Raw genomic sequence first — 24,282 nt, 5'->3', positions numbered from 1 at the left:
TATATTAAGAAGACCAGATTGCAATGCTTCATTTTGGAAAGAAAGATTCATAACAGGATTACCAAGCTTATTTTCACAAAGAATAATGGATAGTTTACAAAAGGAAATGGGAACAGATGTAATTTCATTTGAAAATATTACTTTTGAACAATTATTTGCATTTGTGAAAAAAGAAGGATTAATGTTTGTTGACCTTGGTCCCTAGCTTTTGATGTTTACAAAATAATGGATAATTCTAATATCTCTTCAAGAAATATTTTCAGTTGCGAAGCAAATCAGAATCAAAGATCAAATGCAATTGAAAGGGACAAAGTATGCTGAAACTGTCGGACGCTCAAGAAGCTTGGATCGGACGTCCGATAATCATTGCACAACTTCGGACGCAAGTACTGGACGTCCGATAGGTTCCTTCAAACTCGACGAACGTTGTCGGACGCTCAAAAAGACTGCATCGGACGTCCGACAACCATTGAGTATCTTCGGACGCAGAAAACCAGCTCACCGGACGTCCTAAGGAATTGAAGAAAAATTTTCAGTTTTACATCATACCTTCGGACGCAGAAAACCAGCCTACCGGACGTCCGATAGAATTGAAGAAAATTTCTCAAATTCTCTGCCTGCTGTCTGACGCAAAAAACAGGAGTACCGGACGTCCGACACTCCAACGGCTAGTTGACTCTTCAGCTACTTTCTATCCGTTGGAAGCTTTAATGAGGCACTTTATTGATCACATAAAAATAGTGGTTGGTCAGATATTTCAAACAACTTTTGCACACTGAAGATACAAAAGATCTAGAGAGATTTTAGTGAGAAAATACTCCAAAAAGAAGATTTGTAGTTTTAGTGGTGTGAGGTTCATTATAAGCTTTTCATTTGTGAGTAAATACTTCATGAGTGTAGCTCTGTGAGGGTTGTCCTGAGGGATAGTAAAACGTCCTGGCTTGACCGAGTGGAGTTCGGGGCAAGGAGGAGGTGAACCTTCCTTTGTGCACAAGAGTGATTGTAATTCATCAACTTGAAGTAGCTTGTTTCAATTAATCTACAAGCTCAAGAGGAGTTGGGTAGTTAATTGGTTTGTAATTCTTTCCCTTTTATTTACTTATTGTTATATTGCGATCTTTTAATTGCTTATTGATTGGCTTTTCGATTGGTTGTTTTCGATCCTTACAATTGGTATCAGAGTTTGGTCTCCTAGAGATTAAGCTCAATCGGCTTGGGAGTAAAAATGACAACCAATAATGCCATATTTTTTGAAGGACATTCTGTCATTAGACCACCTATGTTTAATGGGTCAAATTATGTGAGTTGGAAAGAAAGAATGATTATCTTTTTGCAGTCTATTGATATTGAATTGTGGTTTATTATTAGTGAAGGTCCATATGATACCTCTCTTATAGATGAAAATACTCACAGATCTAGACAAAAAATGAGAAGTGAACTGACTGCTGCGGATAGAATTCATCTCACCTTAAATGCAAAAGCCATGAATGTATTATATTGTGCCTTAGATTCAAATGAATCTGCTAGAGTCAAAGGCTGCAAGTCAGCCAAGGAAATTTGGGATAAATTGAGAGAATTTCATGAAGTTAGTGAGAATGTTAGAGAACAAAAGAAATCCATTTTGGTTACCAAGTATGAATCGTTCAAGATGGAACCTCATTAAAACATTGATGAGATGTACTGTAGATTCAATGACTTCATTAAGGATTTAGAGGTGCTGGAAAAAGAATATTCTCTAGGTGAGAAAAATAAAAAAATCCTGAATGCATTGTCCAATGATTGAGAAAATAAAGTGACTGCTATTGAGGAGGCTAAAGATTTGAATACTATGCCTATTGAATCTCTTATTAATTCTCTAACCTCTTATGAGCTGAAATTTAAATCCAAAGTGCAAGAGGAGGGGGATGCGAAAGTAAGAAGGAGCATTGCTCTAAAGGCATCACTAGATGAAAATGATTCTGCCTCCCTAGATGAAGAAGATGTGGAAGTTAATGACAGTGATCTTGCTCTCATCACAAGAAATTTCAAGAGGATTCTCAACAAAAAAAGATTTAGAAGAGGAGGACCTAGCAATTCAGATTCTAATCAATTCAACAATGCAAGAAACAAAGGAAGATATGAAGCCAACAAAAAGCAAGGTGACAAGTGCTTTAAATGCGGCCAACCTGGATACTATGCAAGTGAGTGTCCAGTGAAGAAGAGAAAAGGTGAAAGAAAACCCAGATTCAATAACTTCCAGTTCACATGGAATGAGTGCAACTCCGATGGTGAAATTGAAGAGGAAGAAAAATCTGCACAATTGGCTTTTATGGCCATTGGAGATGATGAGGTAACATCTTCTAACTCTCAATTTGAAAGTGATGATGAAACTGATGATGATCTTGAATCTTTCATTATAAATTTGCATGATAGTTTGAAAGAATCTTATACTAGAAACAAGGAATTAAAACATAAAATTAGCTTTCTTCTTCAGGACAATGCACGTCTTTTTCAAGAAAATAAAAAACTGAAAACTGAAAGTGATTTCTTTAAAAAGAGTGAAACTGTTTTACACTTTGAGCTTGATAGAAAAATAAAACTTTGTGAAATGTTCAAAAATGAACAAAGTAACTTGAGAAGAAGAATGGATGATCTTAGTCAACTGATTCAAATCAAGAAACAGAACTGTCCTCAAATAAACGACACAAAAGCTCATTTTGGTACTCATCAGAGAAGGCTGAATTACAATGCAAATGAGTTCTCTGTTCATAGAAAAGGACAAGTCAGATTCATTAAACCTGTTGATGTGATTAATCCAATGACTATGTGTACCTTCTGCTGTCAATTTGGCCACACTACAGGAAACTGTTATGTTAAGAAAAACATGAGAAATGGCATGAAATGCATGTGGATAGTTAGACATAATACTAACTCTAGCAAGTAGGAGATATTGGTAGATTGATGAGAATCTTGCTCATAATGCTTTTTTGTAATTCTCTTTTGATGTTTCTGATGTTTTGAACTGAGTTTTTCTTGATGTTTTTGAATATTACTGAATTTGTATGATGTTAAAATAGGGGAGAGAAAAGAACTATTCTGATCTAATGATGATTTGCTTTGTTAAACTCTCTGTCATATGATTGATACTTCTTTTGATATCAAATTTTCTGTGATATGTTGGTGATTGCTGTCATTTTTTTGTTCTTATACTCTGTTATTGTTGTTGGGTTATGATAGTTGGTTTTTTACTCTCATTTTATGATGACAAAAAGGGGGAGAAATGGATGCTATGTGTAAGGGGGAGTTATTATGAGATTATGAGTTTGGCACTTAAAAATTTTGGATGCATTGGTTGAGGGGAAGTTTTTGCTCATATGCAAAATCTTTTTCTTTCTCACATCCATTGTTTTGTTATCATCAAAAAGGGGGAGAATGTTGACCTTGATCCCTAACTTTTGATGTTTACAAAATAATGGATAATTCTAATATCTCTTCAAGAAATATTTTCAGTTGCGAAGCAAATCAGAATCAAAGATCAAATGTAATTGAAAGGGACAAAGTATCCTGAAACTGTCGGACGCTCAAGAAGCTTGGATCGGACGTCCGATAATCATTGCACAACTTCGGACGCAAGTACTGGACGTCCGATAGGATCCTTCAAACTCGACGAACGCTGTCGGAAGCTCAAAAAGACTGCATCGGACGTCCGACAACCATTGAGTATTTTCGGACGCAGAAAACCAGCTCACCGGACGTCCTAAGGAATTGAAGAAAAATTTCCAGTTTTACATCATACCTTCGGACGTAGAAAACCAGCCTACCGGACGTCCGATAGAATTGAAGAAAATTTCTCAAACTCTCTGCCTGCTGTCGGACGCAAAAAACAGGAGTACCGGACGTCCGACACTCCAATGGCTAGTTGACTCTTCAGCTACTTTCTATCCGTTGGAAGCTTTAATGAGGCACTTTCTTGATCACATATAAATAGTGGTTAGTCAGATACTTCAAACAACTTTTACACACTGAAGATACAAAAGATCTAGAGAGATTTTAGTGAGAAAATACTCCAAAAAGAAGATTTGTAGTCTTAGTGGTGTGAGGTTCATTATAAGCTTTTCATTTGTGAGTGAATACTTCATGAGTGTAGCTCTGTGAGGGTTGTCCTGAGAGATAGTAAAACGTCCTGACTTGACCGAGTGGAGTTCGGAGCAAGGAGGAGGTGAACCTTCCTTTGTGCACAAGAGTGATTGTAATTCATCAACTTGAAGTAGCTTGTTTCAATTAATCTACAAGCTCAAGAGGAGTTGGGTAGTTAATTGGTTTGCAATTCTTTCCCTTTTATTTACTTATTGTTATATTGCGATCTTTTAATTGCTTATTGATTGGTTTTTTGATTGGTTGTCTTCGATCCTTACAATGTTATGTTCAGAATTAAGATTGCAAATAAAATATGGTTCTAAAACAAAAGAAGTAGGATCATTTTGTGATGCATTTGGAATTAAAAGAATTAAATCACCTTCTGCATACAAAAAGAAAGTTAAAAAATATAATAAGAAAATAAAATATAAAAGACCTAAAGAAGATAAACCAGAAAGAAAGAAAAAATTTATTAAAAGAAAAATTGTTTGTTATAAATGTGGAAAAATAGGACATAAAGCAAACAAATGTAAATTAAAAGAGAAAATTACAGAAATCTGTGCAAACGAAGATAAGAAATTAAAAATAAATTAATAAATTTATTAATAAATGAAAAAGATCAAAGTTCTGAAGACGATTATTATAATGATATACCTAGTTCAGAAAGTGAAGAAAATTGTAATTGTTCTAGCACTTCAAAATATATAAATGTTATAACTAAGAAGGAAGATAAAGAGTTCCTCTTAGACATAATAGAAAAAATAGAAGATCCAATAGCTAAAAAAGAATATTTAGAAAGATTAAAAAGTCTAATTATCCAAGAAGATAAAATGCCAAAAATAATAGAACCTTTTAGTATTTCGAAATTAATAGATAAATATCCAAACATAAATATAATGAAGAAAGAAACTACCAAAGATCTTCAAACAGAAATAAATAATCTCAAAATACAAGTAAAACAATTACAACGAGAAATTATAGAACTAAAAACAAAAGATTTAGAAATAGAAGCAAAAATAACATTAATAGAAAATCAACCTTCAACTTCCAATTCTAAAACAGACGAAATAAGTATATCAGAAAAACCAACAGAAGAAATTCAATATATAAATATTATAGAAAAAATGATATTTCAAAAATGGTATGCTTTAGTAACCATTACAGTAGAAGATTTTAAAGAAACATACGTAGCTTTAATAGATAGTGGAGCTGATTCAAGTTGTATTAAAGAAGGAATAATTCCTACTAAATATTGTGAAAGAACAAAAGAAACATTAATGGCAGCAAATGGAGAAAATTTACAAGTAAAGTATAAATTTACAAAATGATCAATATGTAACAATGAATATTGTATTAGACATAATTTTATAATTGTGAAAAATATAAATCATGATATAATATTAGGAACACCTTTTTTAATTCAAATTTACCCAGTTTATGTAAGCCATGAAGGAATTTCAATAAATATAATGGGAAAAAGAGTTATCTTTAGATTTCTAACCCCAGTAAAACAAAGAGAATTACAAACATTACAAACATCCTCTATATATAAAACAATAAATAGTATTACTAAAGTACAACAACAAATAAATTATATAAAGGAAGAAAAATCTTATTTAAAAATTGAAGAACAATTAAAGGTAAGTAAAATGCAAAAAAGAATTTCAGAGTTAGAAGAACTATTACAAAAAGAAATTTGTGCAGATATTCCGAATGCTTTTTGGGATAGAAAACAACATATGATAGAATTACCCTACGAAATAGGGTTTAATGAAAAAAACATTCCAACTAAGGCAAGACCAATACAAATGAATTCTGATTTATTAGAATTTTGTAAAAAAGAAAAAAAGACATTAATAGATAAAGGATTAATAACACCTTCAAAATCACCTTGGAGTTGTGCTGCATTTTATGTCATGAATCAAGCTGAAAAAGAGAGAGGAGTTCCAAGATTAGTTATAAATTATAAACCATTAAATAAAGTTTTACAATGGATTAGATATCCAATTCCTAATAAAAAAGATTTGCTCAATAGATTATTTAAGGCAAAAATATTTTCAAAATTTGATTTAAAATCAGGACATTGGCAAATATTAATAACACCAAAAGATAGATACAAAACAGCATTCACAACACCTTTTGGTCATTATGAATGGAACGTAATGCCATTTGGATTAAAAAACGCACCATCAGAATTTCAAAATATAATGAATGATATTTTTAATCCCTATAGCTCTTTTAGCATAGTTTATATAGATGATGTATTAATATTTTCTGAATCAATAGAACAACATTTTAAACATTTGAATATATTTTTGAAAGTAGTTAAGAAAAATGGATTAGTAGTTTCTGCTCCAAAAATGAAATTATTCCAAACAAAAATAAGATTTTTAGGACATGACATATACCAAGGAACAATAAAACCAATCAATAGAGCTTTAGAATTTACTATTAAATTTCCAGATGAGATAAAAGATAAAAATCAATTACAAAGGTTTTTAGAATGTTTAAATTATATAGCAGAATTTTTCCCTAAATTAAGACAAGAATGCTCTATATTATTTAATAGATTAAAGAAAAATCCAAAACCTTGGACATAAGAACATACTCAAAAAATAAAATATTTAAAAGAAAAATTAAATCATTACCATGTTTATGTTTACCACATCCTAAAGCATTCATGATAGTTGAAACATATGCATCAGAGTTAGGATATGGGGGTATATTAAAACAAAGAATAGAAGAATCAAAAGAAGAATTAGTTAGATTTCATTCAAGAACATGGTCTGATCCTCAAAAGAATTATTCAACTATTAAAAAGGAAATTTTATCAATAGTTTTATGCATATCAAAATTTCAAGATGATTTATATAATAAATTTTTTTTGATTAGAATAGATTGTAAATCTGCAAAAGAGTTTTTACAAAAAGATGTTCAGAACATAGTTTCAAAACAAATATTTGCTAGATGGCAAGCTATTTTATCTGTTTTCGATTTTGAAATTGAATTTATTAAAGGAGAAAATAATTCATTACCAGATTTTCTTACTAGAGAATTTTTACAAGGACATGGATCGTGACCTTATGGCTCAAAGAAATGATCGAGAATATACAAATTATCTAAGAACCCAAAGAGATTCTCCTAAACTCTTAAACAAAGAAGCGGTTCTTCAATCCAGAGGATATCAATATTTTATTCAGACCAGCAATGGAAGACAAAGCATTCCAGCCTATCAAATTTCCAAACACAATACAGTATATATTCAGCAAAGCCATTACGCAACCCTTACACCAAAAGAGAGAGCTTTTCTTATCCAAAGAGAGATTCAAAGAAATATTATTAGAATTCAAGTCCTACGAAGAGCAGGAAGAAATGAGGCATTTCTTCAACATTACAAAGATCAAAATAAACAATTATCTAACCAACTTAAAGATGTTGTTTATTAATTTTGCAGGAATGGATTCAAAAGCAGGAAATTCCAGACCAAAGACTCCTCAGGATTATGAGATGAGTCTTACTCCTGTAACTCAAAATAGATTTCAAATATTACAAGACTTTCCAGCATTGACATACAGTCAAGCTGCTCGTACTCCATCTTCTTCTCAAATAAGACCTCTTCAACAAATTCCAAAACCTATAGAAAAATCCAATGAAAATTCCTATTTCACAAAACCATTTACTCAACATATTACTTTAACCAGATTCCAAGAAATACCATTATATTCTACACTCAACCAGCTTACTCAAAGAATCTTTCCTCAAAAATGTTATTGGCAACCAGATGATCCTTCAAAAAATTTGGATTATTATGAATTAATTCTTACAGATACTCAATCTGTAGAAATATTCCCTATTCCAGATAGAAAAAATCCAAATATAATTTGTCATTCAAAGTGCATAATAAAGAAAGTTTGTTCCCCAAATGAATGGACTTCTCTTTATTCTAAAAAATCATTCTCAGTCAGATTTATTCCAGATGGATTTACATATCAAGATTACAAAATGGCCTGGTATCGTGCTTTCCTATACAGACCATTCAACCATTCATGGTTCTTTACTTTTAAAGAAAGTTGCAATAGAGAATTTCCAATTTGGTTTAGCCATTGGTGGCAATGGTTCGGCCCTCAAAAAGAAATCTTACCTCCAAATGTCTTAATGGGATTTCAAACCTATCTCAAAAAAGCCAGGGGGGAAGAGTATACAAAGCCAATATTATTCCATGTAGAATTCAAAGTACCATGGATTTTTTGCTGGAGTTTCAAAATTCATCAAGACCTAGAAAAACCCCTTCCAATGTCATTAGTCAGAGAATTCAAGATCAAATGGTGGACCGGATTCAATCAAGAATATGGAGATCAAACAAATGTGATAAGATTCCTGACAACCGGAGACAAACTCAAGTGGACAAATCAATCAACCACTTCAACAACTATGCCAACCACTCCAACCACTATGACAACCACTCCAACCACTATGCCAACCACTCCAAAAAAGAAAGATAAAGAAAAAGGTGTCAGTATAGCATCCGAGGCAATCTCAAACGAATTTTTGATGAAAAAGATGATGCAGAATCCCGAGATGCATAAAGAATATTTGGACTATTTACAAAAGCAAGATAAGAAGGAAGAAACCGACAAAATTGAAGAGTCAGCTGGATCATCCGAATCTACTTTTGATCCTTTTGGAGGACCATGCGGACAAGACCCAAATGACTTTTAAAGAAAGGTGTCGGCCACATTTCAAAGAAAAGGCAAATGAAATTTAAATGAAGATGAAATGCAAAAGACGATGCTTCTATAAATAGAATCAAAATCAGAAGAGAAGGCATCGGTGAATAAGTGATCAAATCCTCCTCTTGTAAAATCCTTAGAAAAATCTCCCAAACCCTCTTTTATTCAACTACTCCTGTATTCAACCTCTCTTGTATCCTTTTCTAAATAATTTAATAAGAAGATCAAGGATTACTTCATTCAACAAGCTTCCGTTATCAAAGGCCACTCTAAATTTTCAGTAAGTCCAATTTTATACTAAATTTCTATGAACATTTCAATAGAAAGAAGTGGCCTGGGTAGAAGTGGTATCAAAGCCACATACATTTACATGCAAATGCATATTTAAGATTTTGAACTATTATTACTTTATTTGAATTACGTTTCTATTTTGACTTGGCTAATTCATGCATTTATGTTTACATATTTTATTAAACTTTTACTGAAATCATTGGTAAGACTTTGATGCCTTGTTAGACCGTTGGTAAGTCCAGGGTAGGATGTTCCCGGCACAGTGCTCAGTTGTTCCTGATTAGGTAAAACTTTAATCAAATATAAAACATGGCTGCATTTCTTAGACAATTAAAAATAGGATCTAATTCAAAGCAAGCTAATATAGTACAAAGTCATGAATATCATATGCCTATAAACAATTCAGATTGGACAATTCCAGAAGAAAAAATAGAACATATTTGCAGAATAGGCCCTTTAGATTTCAAAACATCCTTATCAGTTAAAACTCATGAAGAAACAATATCTATTCAAGAAGAATATCAAGTCATTCCATTATTAAATCACAGTACAATTCAAAGATATTTAAGTAAAGGATATAGATATATTCATATAGGTTTAATGCAAATTGCAGTAAAACCCTTATTCCATTTAGGAGTAGATGCTCCAATATATTTAGCAGTAAGAGATACTAGACTCAAACGATATAAAACTTCTTTACTTTCTATGATTCAGACAAATGTTTGCAATGGACCCATATATTTTAACTGTGCTCCAAATTTTTCAATAGATCTAACAGACCCACATATTCTGAATTCAGTCATATTAGATATTCACCTACAAGGAAATGAATTTGAAAAACATACAAAGAATTTTGTTGTAATATATAGAATATATTATAGACCGTTATCTTCACATTTAAATCCTAAATTTATAATGATCCCAACTCTTAAAGAAGAAACAACCTTACTACAAGTAGATGCAGATAGACCAACGACTTATATTCCAAAAAGATTAAAATGGAATGAAATAACTATACCTAGTGAATTTGAAATTAAAAATCCACAAATAGCAAGAAATATAGAACAAACTACTGCAGAAGATATAATAGAAAAACCTGATGGAAGTACTTTAATAAGATTCTCATCATTAAGAGAAAAACCTGATTCAATTTATTCTTGGCTCCCAGCAAGACATTCTAATTATGAAACAACTGAAATTAATTTTCCCTTAGAAAGTACCTCAAACTTTAAATATAAAACTCCTATTCCAGAAGTTATAAATCAGAATCAATCAGAATATTCTCCAACCCATTCACAAATGAAAGGAGAAATAAATGTAATAAACAAACCATATAAAATAAATCATAAATACTTACAAGAAGATTTTGAAGATGAAGAAAATACTGAAAAAAGAATTTGGTTTTTTCAATTGGAATCTGAATATAAAAGAAAATTAATCATAGAATGGAAAAATGAATTAGAAAAGCAAAAATTTGATTTTCCTTTCTTTACTTGGCTATCATTCTATACTTCAAAATTAGGAATAAATAATGTATATAATACATCTCAAATAAATGTTCAAACTAATTTATATAAAAAATGAAAATTAAAAGATGATCAAATAATAACATCTATACATCCTCCATTACAAGAAGTAAAAATAAATATAGGTAAAGGAGACATAATAGCCTCACCTTTTAAAAAGGGTAGAGAAGCTGAATCAAGTGCAAATAATAATACAATAAATTTAGAAGATATCAAAAAGATTTATCAACAAAATAATTATACAAATCAAATTCTTCATACAATATCTCAACATATGGAAGTACTAAATACAAAAATAGATACCATAAAGAAACCCGAATTAAAATTTCCTAATGATATTTCAGCACCTCATTTTCAACCTAGAAGCTTGACAAGAGAAAAAGAAACAGATTTAGTTCAAAATATTAATAATCAAAAAATTAATAATACAGATAATATATTAAATAAGATATCTCAAGAATTACAGAATTTAACTACAGAAGTAAAACCTCCAACTCCTAGGATAAATACATTAGACCAAATAATAGAAGATAATTCATCTGAAGAATTAAATAATTCATCTGAAGAATCAATAAATTCAAAAATCGAAGAAGATATAATACTACCAATAAAAAACCAATTTGAAGAAAAAGAAGATAATAAATAAATAAAATAAAAAGAAGAAGGATTTATAATAACCATAATAAAGATTGGAAAATGGTAAGTACAAAGAATTATTATTCAAGACCTAGCCCTCCAGATATTCAATATGAAGAAAGATCAAAATTTCGTACTACTAAATATGATGGAGACTCAATATATGAATGGAATATAGATGGCAAAGCAGAATATGAAGTATTAAATAATTTACAAGAAATGGGAATGGCTAGATTAGCTTATAAAATTAAAAATATTCAAGAAAGAAATATTGCAACATTACTAGTTTCAGGATTTACTGGACAACTAAAAAATTGGTGGGATAATGCTTTAACATTACAAGATAAATTATCTATATTAGAACATACACAAGAGATTGAAGACGAACAAGGAAATATTCAAATACAATCAGATGCTGCAGAATTTCTAATAGTAACAATAGTAATGTATTTTATAGGAAATTCAAAAGAAGAATTAAATTCTAATAAAACATTTTTAACAAATTTAAGATGTCCAACATTATCAGACTTTAGATGGTATAAAGATATGTTTTTAACTAATATATTAAGAAGACCAGATTGCAATGCTTCATTTTGGAAAGAAAGATTCATAACAGGATTACCAAGCTTATTTTCACAAAGAATAATGGATAGTTTACAAAAGGAAATGGGAACAGATGTAATTTCATTTGAAAATATTACTTTTGAACAATTATTTGCATTTGTGAAAAAAGAAGGATTAATGTTTGTTGCAGAATTAAAATTACAAATAAAATATGGTTCTAAAACAAAAGAAGTAGGATCATTTTGTGATGCATTTGGAATTAAAAGAATTAAATCACCATCAGCATATAAAAAGAAAGTTAAAAAATATAATAAGAAAATAAGATATAAAAGATCTAAAGAAGATAAACCAGAAAACAAGAGAAAATTTATTAAAACTAAAATTGTCTGTTATAAATGTGGAAAAATAGGTCATAAAGCAAACAAATGTAAGTTAAAAGAAAAAATTACGGAGATTTGTGCAGAAAAAGAAGACATTAAAAATAAATTAATAAATTTATTAATAAATGAAAAAGAACTTTGAAAGTATTATATTTGAATCATTCCAACTAAGGCAAGACCAATACAAATGAATTCTGATTTATTAGAATTTTGTAAAAAAGAAATAAAGACATTAATAGATAAAGGATTAATAACACCTTCAAAATCACCTTGGAGTTGTGCTGCATTTTATGTAATGAATCAAGCTGAAAAAGAGAGGAGTTCCAAGATTAGTTATAAATTATAGTTAGGGTAATATGCTGATGAAATGGTTTTGTAAAATATGTATTTTCAATGGATTTTTCTGGGGGTTTTGGCTTTTGTTGAATTGGTCTTATTTGAGATGAGGTTGGCGTGCAGATAGCTTGACTGTAAGTTAAGGCTGGAAAATCTTGTAATATTTGAAATCTATTTTGAGTTACAGGAGTAAGACTCATCTCATAATCTTGAGGAGTCTTAGGTCTAGTATTTCCTGCTTTTGAATCCATATTCCTGCAAAATCAATAAACAACATCTTTAAGTTGGTTAGATAATTGTTTATTTTGATCTTTGTAATGTTGAAGAAATTCTTCATTTCTTCCTGATCTTCGTAGAACTTGAATTCTAATAGTGTTTCTCTGAATCTCTCTTTGAATGAGAAAGGCTACCATAGCGTTGGACTAAAAAATGGGAAAACGCAAACCTTACAAACGTTCCAAAAGATTTTGAAAGAAATGTGTATCTTTTCATTTTGTATTTGTTGTGTCTTCTGTTTACATTCAAAGCTCCATTATGCAAAAAAACCTCCTAAAAATACTATGAAAAAATGCTTACTACTATGGATAATACAATACTAATTTATTTTATTAATTTCAGCAACCTATGCATCCATAAAAGTAAATTTATAGCCAATCCCTTTTTCTACAACTTTTTATGAAGGAAATAAACCTACAAGTTCATCTTGATAGATGCTACAAACATCCGTTCACATGTTTTTTTTCCTCTAAGATTATGAAAAGTAGCTTTTATGCCATAATTGAAGTAGACTCCAGGCAAAAGGAGCAATTAAACGTTTTACTATTACCCACCTACATTCACTGCTATCTCTGGGTCGTCTGCAAATTAGATTTGAACAGAAGCTTGCCCTCTAATCCAGACAAATAAATCCAATTGATTTTCTAAGGACAGATCAACAAATTTAACCGATCGTTTATAATGAACCCCCCTCCCCACACAGAATCTCAATACAAATGAACAAATTTCATAGCTAGAGCCAATGTACATGTGGCAAGAGAACAACAATGCAGCAGACAAATTAAAGTCAAGAGAGAAGTAGAGGCAATGTTCAACCGTTTCTGGTATCACAATTGAAGAAAAGAAAAAAAGACTTCATGCTCTAGTTGAACGAAATCAATTATACTACTTGAATTTCATCAATGATACATGTAAATTCATACATGGAAGTAAAGAGACTTACATTCTCACCGCAAAGATCAGATGTCTACATAACTATTCAAGAGCTGTAAACGCTAATTTCTGCTCTGTTTCCTCGTTTTAGTTTTTATCTCCCTTCCAATTAAACGCTTCTAAATATTCAGGGGTTACTCTGAGACAAAATTTAGATTAGGGGTCAAAACCTCACAATGAAAATAGTTTAAGGGCATTCTATACACTTTTAGCTCTCGTTCCGTTAACACTAATAGCTAAATTTGACAGAATAATTTTTTTTTAAATTGAGAAGTTTGTTTGCAATAATATATTATTCAGAGGTCAAAAGAATGTAATATGGATAATTTAGAAGTCAAACGATTAATTCCTTCAAAAAATAGAAGAAAATGCAAGATTTTATTGAGAAGGGGGAACAAGATCAGCCCAAAAAACAACCAGTTTTTCCACAGGAGAATTACTATACATTTGTGGGAATGCATTAATAGGACAATTACTTAGGAAGTACTAAAAAATAGATAGGAACAATCTGGAGAAATATATCACACTTAGATTCACTGCATTGTATTATTCCTATTCCCGCTAGTGCGAAGCAATAGTATCCTTGCATCTGCAGATTGGTCTTAGTATGGACCATCCAATATTGATTTAAATGACCAAACTGGGATTTATCTCTATCTTTCTCATATCATTGAAGATTCTAACGGTATTTTCCATGTTTTCTTGCTTGCAATACCTGTCAATCATGAATCATAACTACGCAGACTGGAATTAGTCCATTGACAAACACATTACATTGTAAATTTATATATTCTTGGTTCTACAAAAAAAAAAAAAACTGATGAGTTTAGTGGGCAAACAAACATGTTTGACAAAATTCTTCCATACAACTTTCAATTGACTATAGTATTGCACAACCTAAATGCCTGTCCCTCCAAACACCCATTTCTAGAATATCAATGAATCAGTATTGCATAAGTTCTTGACCAATTCATGAAGAAATTCCTCTACTGTAGCCACACACCTAACTTCCAAAATCAATTGGTGAGAGCAGTACAAGTAATTGGATCAACTCAACCCTCTGACACGGTTCCTTTTTTTCCTGACACAATTCTCATTGTTAGAAGGTAAAAAGGAAGCTTTCTTAGGTAACCACGAAAGAATTATCTAAAGGAAAGCATCACAACAGATGCCTAATCATCTCAAAGAAATGAATTAGATGCCAAAGGCGATCATTACTCGCCACAAACACTGCTTGGAATAGAATACAGACTGTGAATAAGGCTCAAGGTTGCCTTTAATTAGTCCATCATCAATAGAGATGCTAACCAACTATAAGGATTCCATTGGCATCCTCTGTTTTTGTACCTATTCAAATTATTTACCAAGCTGAAGAGATTTTTGTACCTATTGGACTTGGACTACTAATTTATTTAATGTGAGATATCGATACGATATATTAGTATTTAATAGGTACAATAAATTATCAATGATCTAAGAATCAATGCAACGAGATTGTTTGCTAGAATAATAAAGATAAACTAACTGTAACCCTTTGTTAAATAATGTAACTGTCAGCCTTAATGCTTTCTTTCTTATTGAATAATTATGATTAGTATTATCTTCCAATTCAACAGAGTTGATTGTTTACGTAACCAGCCAATATTTTTCATGCTTAGCTCAGTGCTTGTCCTTAGAGGCAAGAACTGGTATAGATTGGCAACTCTTAGGCTTTAAAAGCTTGAACTTTTTCAAACAGATCAGCAATCAAGACAAACAAAGTTTTTATACGATAGCATTGGACTAAGAAACAGGAAAATGCAAACCTTACAAAAAGTTCCAAAAGATTTTTGAAAGAAATGTGTATCTTTTGATTTTGTATAAGTTTTGTCTTTTGTATACATTCAGAGCTCCACTATGCAAAACAACCTCTTACAAAAAACTATGAAAAAAATGCTTACAACTATGGATAATACAATATTAATTTATTTTCCTAATTTCAGCAACCTATGCATCTATAAAAGTAAATCTATAGCCAATCCCTTTTTTCAATAACTTTTTATGAAGGAAATCAACCTACAAATTCATCTTGATGGATGCTACAAACATCCTTTCACATGTTTTTTTCCTCCCTAAGATTACGAAATGTAGCTTTTACTTCATAACTGAAGTAGACTCCTACGAAAAGTAGCTTTTATGTCATAACTGAAGTAGACTCCAGGCAAAAAGAGCAATTAACCATTTAACTATAACCCACCTACATTCATTGCTACCTCTACAAATTAGATTTGAACAGAAGCTTGCCCTCTAATCTAGACAAATAAATCCAATTGCTTTTCTACGGACAGATCAACAAATTTAACACCGATACTTTATAATGAACCTGCACATAGAATTTCATTACAAATGAACAAATTTCACAGTCAGAGCCAATGTACATGTGACAAGAGATTAGTAGTGTAGCAGACAAACTAAGGTCAAGAGAGAAGTAGAGGCAATGTTCAACCGTCTCTGGTATCACAATTGAAGAAAGCAAAAAAGAATTCATACTTTAGTTGAACCAAATCAATTATACAACCTGAAAAACAAGGATCCTTGATCAAACTTCACTTTTTTCATCTCATTTGGCCACATTTGCTTCTATTTTCCGTTCGTACAAATGAAAAACAACAAAACAACTTAAACACATGATTTAAATATAAAAGCATACCAAATTAATAGAAATCACCAAAATATTAGGTTGCCTCCCAATAAGCGCTTCTTTATATTCATTAGTTTGATTATTTAACCTCATTTTTCAAGGAGATTTTGTTAATGAATAATCCATCAATTTTGGACGTGGTAGATCAACAAATGGTTGCTCTATAGTAAAAGTCACATATTCTAATGATAAGAGAGATAGAAGTAGCTTACCAATCTTAAGTGATTCATAAATGTTACCTTAAATGTACATCATTTGAGTACTCACCAAAGGAACATCCACTTGCCTTTTTTTGGTGACTATGATTTTGGAACCTACATTCTTAACACAATCCTTAAGAGGGGTTATATATGAATCATTCATGCTTGCCTCTTGAGGTTCAAGCTTAGTTCCAAAGACATTATTCTGTGAAATTGATATTTTTTCATTAAAACAACAACCAAAGTCATCATTGTCATAAAAAAAGGCATCCACTTTTATATGCAACATCCCTACCACTCATGTTAGGGTTAATTTGCATATTATTAGAAGAAATAACTTCACACAATACATGCAATTGATCTTGAATTATCCCAAAGTGAGAAGCTAGTTCATCTAATCTTTCCTCGATCCTATCAAAATGACCGAAAGTCGCATTAGTTAGTTTTTTTTTAAATTTGAATCAATTTGATTAGTTAACCTTTCGATAGCTATCTACCAAGTTGGTTTAGATTCATTAGCTAATCTTTCACTAGTTTGCTCCAAAGATAAAGGTGCATTAGCTAACTTTTCTATACCCAAGATGGTTTAGATTCATATTGGATACATTCGAATTGGTAATCATAAGAATTTGAAGATTCACTATATACACAATGATTATTCCAACCATAATTTAACAACTATCCCAACTAGGGTTCTATTGATCAAAACAAGAATTGTAATGCCCAAATTCATCATAATAATCCCCATTTTGTACTTGCATACATTCATAAGTAACATGATAATCTCCACACAAGTCACGAATCATATGATTAGATTGAAAAACATTAACATTCCTCTTTTGTTCAAACATAGATGTGAACATGTCCAATTGAGAATTTAATGCACTACTACCATCATTTTCATATATACATGCGGGTTTTCCTTGGTTACCTCCATTATAGAAGCTTTAAAAATTGCAGTCCATTGCTGAACTTCCTTCTCTTAAGTTTTTTATCCCCTTTTGTTTACTATCCTCCTTATAACCTAAAAATGCTTTCAAATAATTTCAAAAGCAAGATTAGTCAAGAAAAATAGTTTAAAAGACACAAACCAAAAACAAGACACTAAACAGAAAACACATGACTCAACAAGACACTAAACTCAACAAGCGAGACACTTGATACAACAAATACAAGAAAAGCAAATAAAAATATCTAAATTAATAAAGTTGTTCTTAGCACTAATATTAAACCAATCTTCCCCGACAACGGCGCCAAAAATTTGATAAGCGCGGGGTATACATATAACAATTAAACTCATTTCATAGTCAAATTTTATATTTATAAAATCCTAAATACCCTACACGCGATTTTCTATAAGTATATAAGTCAAGATTGAGTATAGTACCATTAAGGGTCAAACCTACAGGAAAAATTGTCAATTACCAATAGTTTTCAAACTTTTTTATTAGTTAGACTATTACAAGTACAAGAAATTAAATCTACACAATGAACATCAAATAAAAGTAATACAAATAACAATAGAAAGCTCCTAGAGGTATGAAATTCCTTACTACTCTTGCAAATGAAATTACCGGTTACTTGAATATTACTATCTTAGCTAGTTATGGCGTAATTTCCTAATATACATGAAACCTACTCTCATAGTGAATCAACTATACTTGTAATTAAGTCATACCTACTCTCGTGGTTATGAAATTAACTATAAGCAAAATTAACTATAAGCTCATTTCTTCTATGAAATTATATAAAATAAATCACTAAAGTCACAAAGGTGCACCTCTACTCTCATGAGTGTACTTTGTAGATTTAGCACTTCCTTAAATTAGTGTTAAATTCCAATTCTCATTGCAAACTTAACATCTTAAGATTATCATAATTAATGGCTGGTTAATCATAATTAGAAAAGCAAAAGTGATAAATAACTTGTTCAAAATAATATTATCAAATAATCAAATAAATATCACAAACAAAATATAGAAAGTTCATCCATAACTCCAGGCATAAACTTTAGCAATACATGATAAAATCCAAACTTGTATTATAACTAAACATGAAATCAAATACAAAAAAGAAAGTGATAGGAGAGAGGTCACTGTTGTCACATGAGGTCCAACTCTCCATCTTTGATATTCAAATCTTCATCCAAATCTATCTACAAGTATAAGATGGAAAAACTATACTAACTATACTATACTAATGAATTAAGAAAAACTAATGAAAACTATATTTTTGATAGTGTCTCTAGCCTTCCAAGGGTATGAAACAAGCTCTCCAAAGGCCCTATTTATAGAGGAATTAAAGCTTAAAATGAGTTGTTTCTAGTGGAAAATTTGCCTATTGAAATCTTCAAAGGTTGTTTCTACAAGTTTCTACGTTTGCTTGCTCATATCCAGCCGAAATTGTTGCAGATGAATTGATCAAAAAACTTGTGTGAATAGAGCACAAGTTGCAGTTGCAATTGAAGAAAATGCGAGCTGAGATCGCGTATTTACCTCATGTTTTCCTCCTTTGCAGGTTTTTTCATTTCTTGTCAATTTTCAACTTTGCTCTGTTTTTGTACCAAATTTAACTATTATTTTCTCGATGATGGACGCTGAACTAACTCTTATACAAAACATGAAAATTGTAGCCCTTTGAGTTAGCATTTCAATTCATCAAGAATCACCTGACTTGGAGCTCTATAGTCTAATAAATGACCAAAATACCCTTGACTAGTCAATTCCCCTATTTTAGCTTTCGACAACAAAAAATGGCCTACAGTTGTAGACACCAAAATTTTAGTTTTATTATTATTATTTACTCTTGTGTTTATTTTATTTTATTTTAGTTGATTAAAATTGGTGGAAGCAAATTACGTTCATCATTCTTTTTTAAAACATTATTATTATTATTATTATTATTATTTATTATTACTATTATTATTATTATCAAATTTCTAAAAAAGAAGAAGAAGAAGAAAATTCCCAATAAAAATCCATTTTTATCTTTTTCAAACTCAGTTTTTTCTAAATAAAATGACATTTTGTAAGGTAATTAGAAATTAGCGTTTTATTTATCATAAATTGGTTTTGAAAAGAAAAATACAAAATACAAAATAATATGTGACACGCATGCAATAGGGCCAAGTGGAGACCATGCAAGCTAGCTAGGTGGGGGGGTGACGATGGACAAGTGTTTCTTTGTTCCTTTGACACCATAACTTCTAGAGGGTGAGGTGGTAGGGCACTTGGAAGACTAGGAAAATTGGGAGGAAAAAACTGAAAACAAATAGGAAGAAAGCAAGATGAGGCTACGGGGGATCAAAAGCAAAAAGGAAGAAAAAGGAAAAGCAAGGGAGGAAATTGAGAGGGAGAGGCTGAGTAAGAGAGAAAGGGAAAAGTGGAGAGAATAGGAAGAGAGGAAAAAGGAGAAAGGGGTGGTCGGCTGGGGGAAAGGAGAAGGTTTTTGGGAGAGAAAACAGGAGGGTTGGGTAGGAAAAGGAATCAAGGGAGCATAAGAAAATTTGGAAAACAAAGAGGAGGCTGAGGAAGAAAAGCTGCGAGTAAGAAACCAAAAGGAAGCCGAGAGAGGGTTTGGGGAAGAAGAAAAGAGGAAAAGGGAAGGAAAAAGAAGGAAGGGGGAATCTGAGAAAGGATCTGGGAAAGATCAAAGGGAAAAAGGAAGAAAATTAGAAAGGAAGAGAGAGGAAATCAGAGAGGGAAGGGAAAGGTTTTTGCCAAGAAAAATTTCGAGTTCAGGCTGATTCATCAGCCCGCTTCATCTCCTATTTCCGATCATACTTCGGACCAGGGGCGGATTTAAAGGGGGGGCACTAGGGGCACGGGCCCCCACTGCCCCCCTTAAATTCCTATAATACACCTACAATTTTGACATAATTTTAGATGTGCCCCCAGAATTTTTTTTAGAAAAAATGTGAAAGAATGGGTCACAAAATTTATATCATTCACTTTCCTCCTCTAGTCCCCATTTTCCCTCCAACAGGGCCAAGTACCAATTATATCAGTCATTCCTTCTGGTCCCCACTCCCCAAGTTCCCTTTACTCCTGTGGTCCCCCATTTCCCTTCACAACCGGCTCCTTTTCTTCCACACCCAAGCCAACTACTCTTTCTTTTTATCACTTTATCCAATTATCATTTACTTTCTTTGTCCTCACTCCCCAATTTCCCTTTTCTCCTCTGGCTCTCGGTTGTCGCCACTCCCCAACATACATACGAGAGCCATTTTTTCTTCCACAACCAAAGCTTGTTACTCTTTCTATTGATTACTTCATCCGATTTAGAGATCGCACCAGAATCAATTGATCTTCTAGAACCTGGGTCCGCCACATTTTGCAGCTCTTTTCACCAACTTTAGGAGACCATCAAAATCAGGTTCTAAACAATTACTTCTTATTATTATTATTTTAAATTTGTTTGCAAATATATTTCTAGAGCATGAGACTATTACTGTTTTAAAGAAATTTGAAAATTGATTAGTTAATGTAATAACTAATAAATGGGTTATTTGATAAATATTTTAACTTGTGAAATGGTGATTTTATGCATGAGACTTTTTTTTTTGCTTAAAAAATTAGAAAAAGAGTAGATAAAAAATTTTAGTGTTATTTTTGCCCCCACTAAGATTTTTTTCTGGCTCCGCCCCTGCTTCGGACTAATAGGAAGTTTTCTTCGTTTCTACAATATCTGGAACTGCTATGGAGGAGTTTTTTTTTCAGGGAAAATTTGGGGAAAACAGTTCCAAACCATTTGAATTGACACTTCAAGTTGTGGTATTGTCAGCCCCTGAAGGAAATTTTGAAGCTCCAAATTTATCATCCAAACGCATTTCTCCAGATTTCGCACGTGGGTTCAGTCTCCAATCGCTTACAGGTAATGATGGCTTCTAGTTTCGTTAGATTAATACCCTCCTTGAAGATTGCTTCGGATTGATACATGAGATTTTGTTAAAGATTGAGTTCTGTTCTGGTCTTGGTTGAAGATTTCATGAGTTTGGCTTGGGTTTTGGGGGGCAGGAGTTTGTGTCTCCTATAGGATATTATTTGGTGAATCTATGAATTTCAGTTGAAGTTTATGGCTGACACTTGTAACAAGCGAACTCAGCAGATCGCAGATTTTTTTTTCTCTTCGGATTTGCATGACCTTTTTAGTCTATTTTTCTTGCTTTCTTTGCCTAGATTCTCTCTGTTGGATTTGCTAAAGATAGACAACCATGCTTGGGTTATGTTAAAATTGATGATTCGGGATTTATGTGAGTTTGGTTGATAAATTGATAAATAATGAGTTTTGTTGGATTTTTTGTATGAAATCTACGTGGGTTTGAGCTGCAAGTTTGCAGCAGAAAAATTGCAGAAGGAAACCTGTGAATGAATTCGGAACTTGCCAGTTTTCTCATCTTAGATTTCCTTTGTTTGCATGTTTAATCTTGTGTTTGATGAGGGTCTATGGAATCTAATGTGTTGGATTTGAAGCTTTGTTTCAAATTTTTGTAAGTTGCCTGGGTTACTAAATGGCTTGAAGTTGCAGAAATAAGTAGGGGTGAGCATCGAATTCGAATTCGGTAATTCGGTAGGTTGAAATCGGTAATTTTCGGTAAATGGTGTTGAGATATTTCGACCTAATTCGTATTCGAATTACCAAATTTCGAATTCGAATTCAATTCGGATTGAATTCGGTAAACACAAATTGACCGAATTGTCCGAATTCCTGAAGCAATCGCAGCCTGTTTTGCTTCGTCGCCTCCTGCCATACCAGTATGCAAAGGTTGCTACTGATGCAGCCACAATCACACCCGCAGTTGCGTACCAAGCGTGTAATGGTTTCTCGATAACGAGATTAGAACTGCCAGCAACAAGAGGAGGTGATGATGATGATGGTTTCTGGCTTGCTGTCAAAGCAAATCCCAGTCCCTGCCTCTCAAGCTCACCCAGGTCTTCAATTGCCGGTTTAAGCCTCGTGGCCTTGGCTATAGCTTCGTACTGCTCTTTGGTTCCACCCTCCAGAAAAGAACCAACAAGATGACCCTTATTAATCCAATAAGCCCCAAAAGTCTTTCCCGAGAAATCCCCAAAATGAATTACTTCCCCTGCGTTGTCTCCATAAAACTGCCAAGACAATGTGAAGACGCGGGAGTAGAAGAATGGCAGGTAGTCGAATTCACCCGTCTTTTCTGGCTCCATGATAGCAGCAACAGCACGCCTTGCTGACTTCCTCGCAGAATCTACATGCTCAAGTCTGCGTGTTTCAGCAAACATTTTTACTGGAAAAGCGGCAACATCCCCAACTGCATAGACTGAAGTGTTGCTAGATTGCATCTTCCCATTCACCTTAATCCCACCTTTCTCGAATTCCGAAATTAATTCGAATTCGGTATATCCGAATTCAAAAACTATAAAACCGTTTTCGAACCTAATTCGATTTTAACTAGTACTATATTCCCGATTTACCGACCGAATTACCGAATTACCAAATTCGATTTACCAAATTGAAATCGATTTCGGTCGGTAAATCGGTATTTACCGTAATTGCTCACCCCTAGAAATAAGAACAAGAAAGCTCGTGGCTTTGCATGGGATTTTCCCAAAAATTGCACTTTAACCCCTCAAGTTCCCTATAATGCCACTATGACCCAGAAAATTGGAAAATTAATCAATTTTATCCTTTTAACATGTTATTTTTCTTTGATATGATTTAATGTGATTTTTGGATAGATTTTTAGTGAATTTTAGGATGAAATTTGAGGTTTAATAGTTTTTGAGAGATTTATGATTTTGATTTGGATTTTTAGTGAAATTTTGGGTATTTTTGTTGTTTAATTGTAACGAACGGTTTTTCATTTATTTTTTGTGAATTTTAATTTTGTTTTGGTAGGTTCCATCTTAAGCCATTAATTTTATTTTATTTTAATTTAGACCCTTAATACTTGTCATAATAATGATTTGACCCCTCAAACTTCTTTAATTCTTTCAATTGGATCCTTGTTTGTTTTAATTTGTTGAATATGGGTTGTTTATTTTTATTTGAATGATTTGATTGATTCAATTTCGTGTCTATTTTCATTTTCTTGTGATTATTTGTTAATTAAAGTGATGTCTTGACCTTTTTATTGTTTTGGAGGGTAAATAAGGGAAAGTTCATTTCATTAGATCACCAATTCAAGAGAGGTATACTCTACCCTTTATTTTGATTTTACTTGATCCTATGTGCTCCTATGTGACTTTATGTGTGTAATTACATGTTTTTTGAATGTTTTTTTATTTTATTTCATCTATTTATTTATTCATTTCACTTGTTTTCATTTTGTATATTCATTTTAATTTAATTTAGTTATTTGAGAGGCATTTAAATGCCAAATTGTAATAGTTAGGTTATTATTTCATTTCATTTCATCCTTTCCCCTTTTAGATTGTAGTTAGGGCCCCCAAATGTAATAGTTAGGTCTTTATTTGCTTTGTGTGTTTTGCATGCTTATGTGTTTACGTGTTACTCGCTTTCTTAGGGCCTTGCATCTAGATATTATGCTTATGTGTTATGTACTATATGTGATTTATGTGTTTATTTGCTTTTATCATGTTTTATATGATTTATTTGATTATAATAAATGCATGACGTCAC

The 24,282-nt window shown here is 32.0% G+C and overlaps 1 protein-coding gene across 1 annotated transcript; it reads right to left on the bottom strand.

The window, feature by feature from the left end:
• Nucleotides 1-7,265: 7,265 nt before the first annotated feature.
• LOC113757456 (monodehydroascorbate reductase 4, peroxisomal-like) lies at nucleotides 7,266-22,982 on the bottom strand. The gene is made up of 4 exons (XM_027300734.1): nucleotides 22,420-22,982; nucleotides 7,852-7,903; nucleotides 7,690-7,750; nucleotides 7,266-7,345 (listed from the first exon to the last, which is right to left on the bottom strand). The coding sequence occupies exons 1-4, from the start codon at nucleotides 22,980-22,982 to the stop codon at nucleotides 7,266-7,268; spliced, it is 756 nt and encodes a 251-aa protein (XP_027156535.1).
• Nucleotides 22,983-24,282: the final 1,300 nt, after the last annotated feature.

This window comes from Coffea eugenioides, unplaced genomic scaffold (genome assembly GCF_003713205.1).
Source record: "Coffea eugenioides isolate CCC68of unplaced genomic scaffold, Ceug_1.0 ScVebR1_3093;HRSCAF=4240, whole genome shotgun sequence".
Classification (NCBI taxonomy): Eukaryota; Viridiplantae; Streptophyta; class Magnoliopsida; order Gentianales; family Rubiaceae; genus Coffea; species Coffea eugenioides.
This window is presented reverse-complemented; position numbering and strand designations above follow the sequence as displayed.

Excerpts from the sequence above, each read along its gene's own strand:
- LOC113757456 (XM_027300734.1), bottom strand. The coding sequence starts at position 22,982 with ATGCAATCTAGCAACACTTCAGTCTATGCAGTTGGGGATGTTGCCGCT. Across the intron at positions 7,904-22,419 it reads GTAGCAACCTTTGCATACTG|GATCATCTGGTTGCCAATAA; the intron begins GTATGGCAGGAG and ends AATTTTTTGAAG. Across the intron at positions 7,346-7,689 it reads GGAGTACGAGCAGCTTGACT|GCTGGAATGCTTTGTCTTCC; the intron begins GTATGTCAATGC and ends GAAATTTGATAG.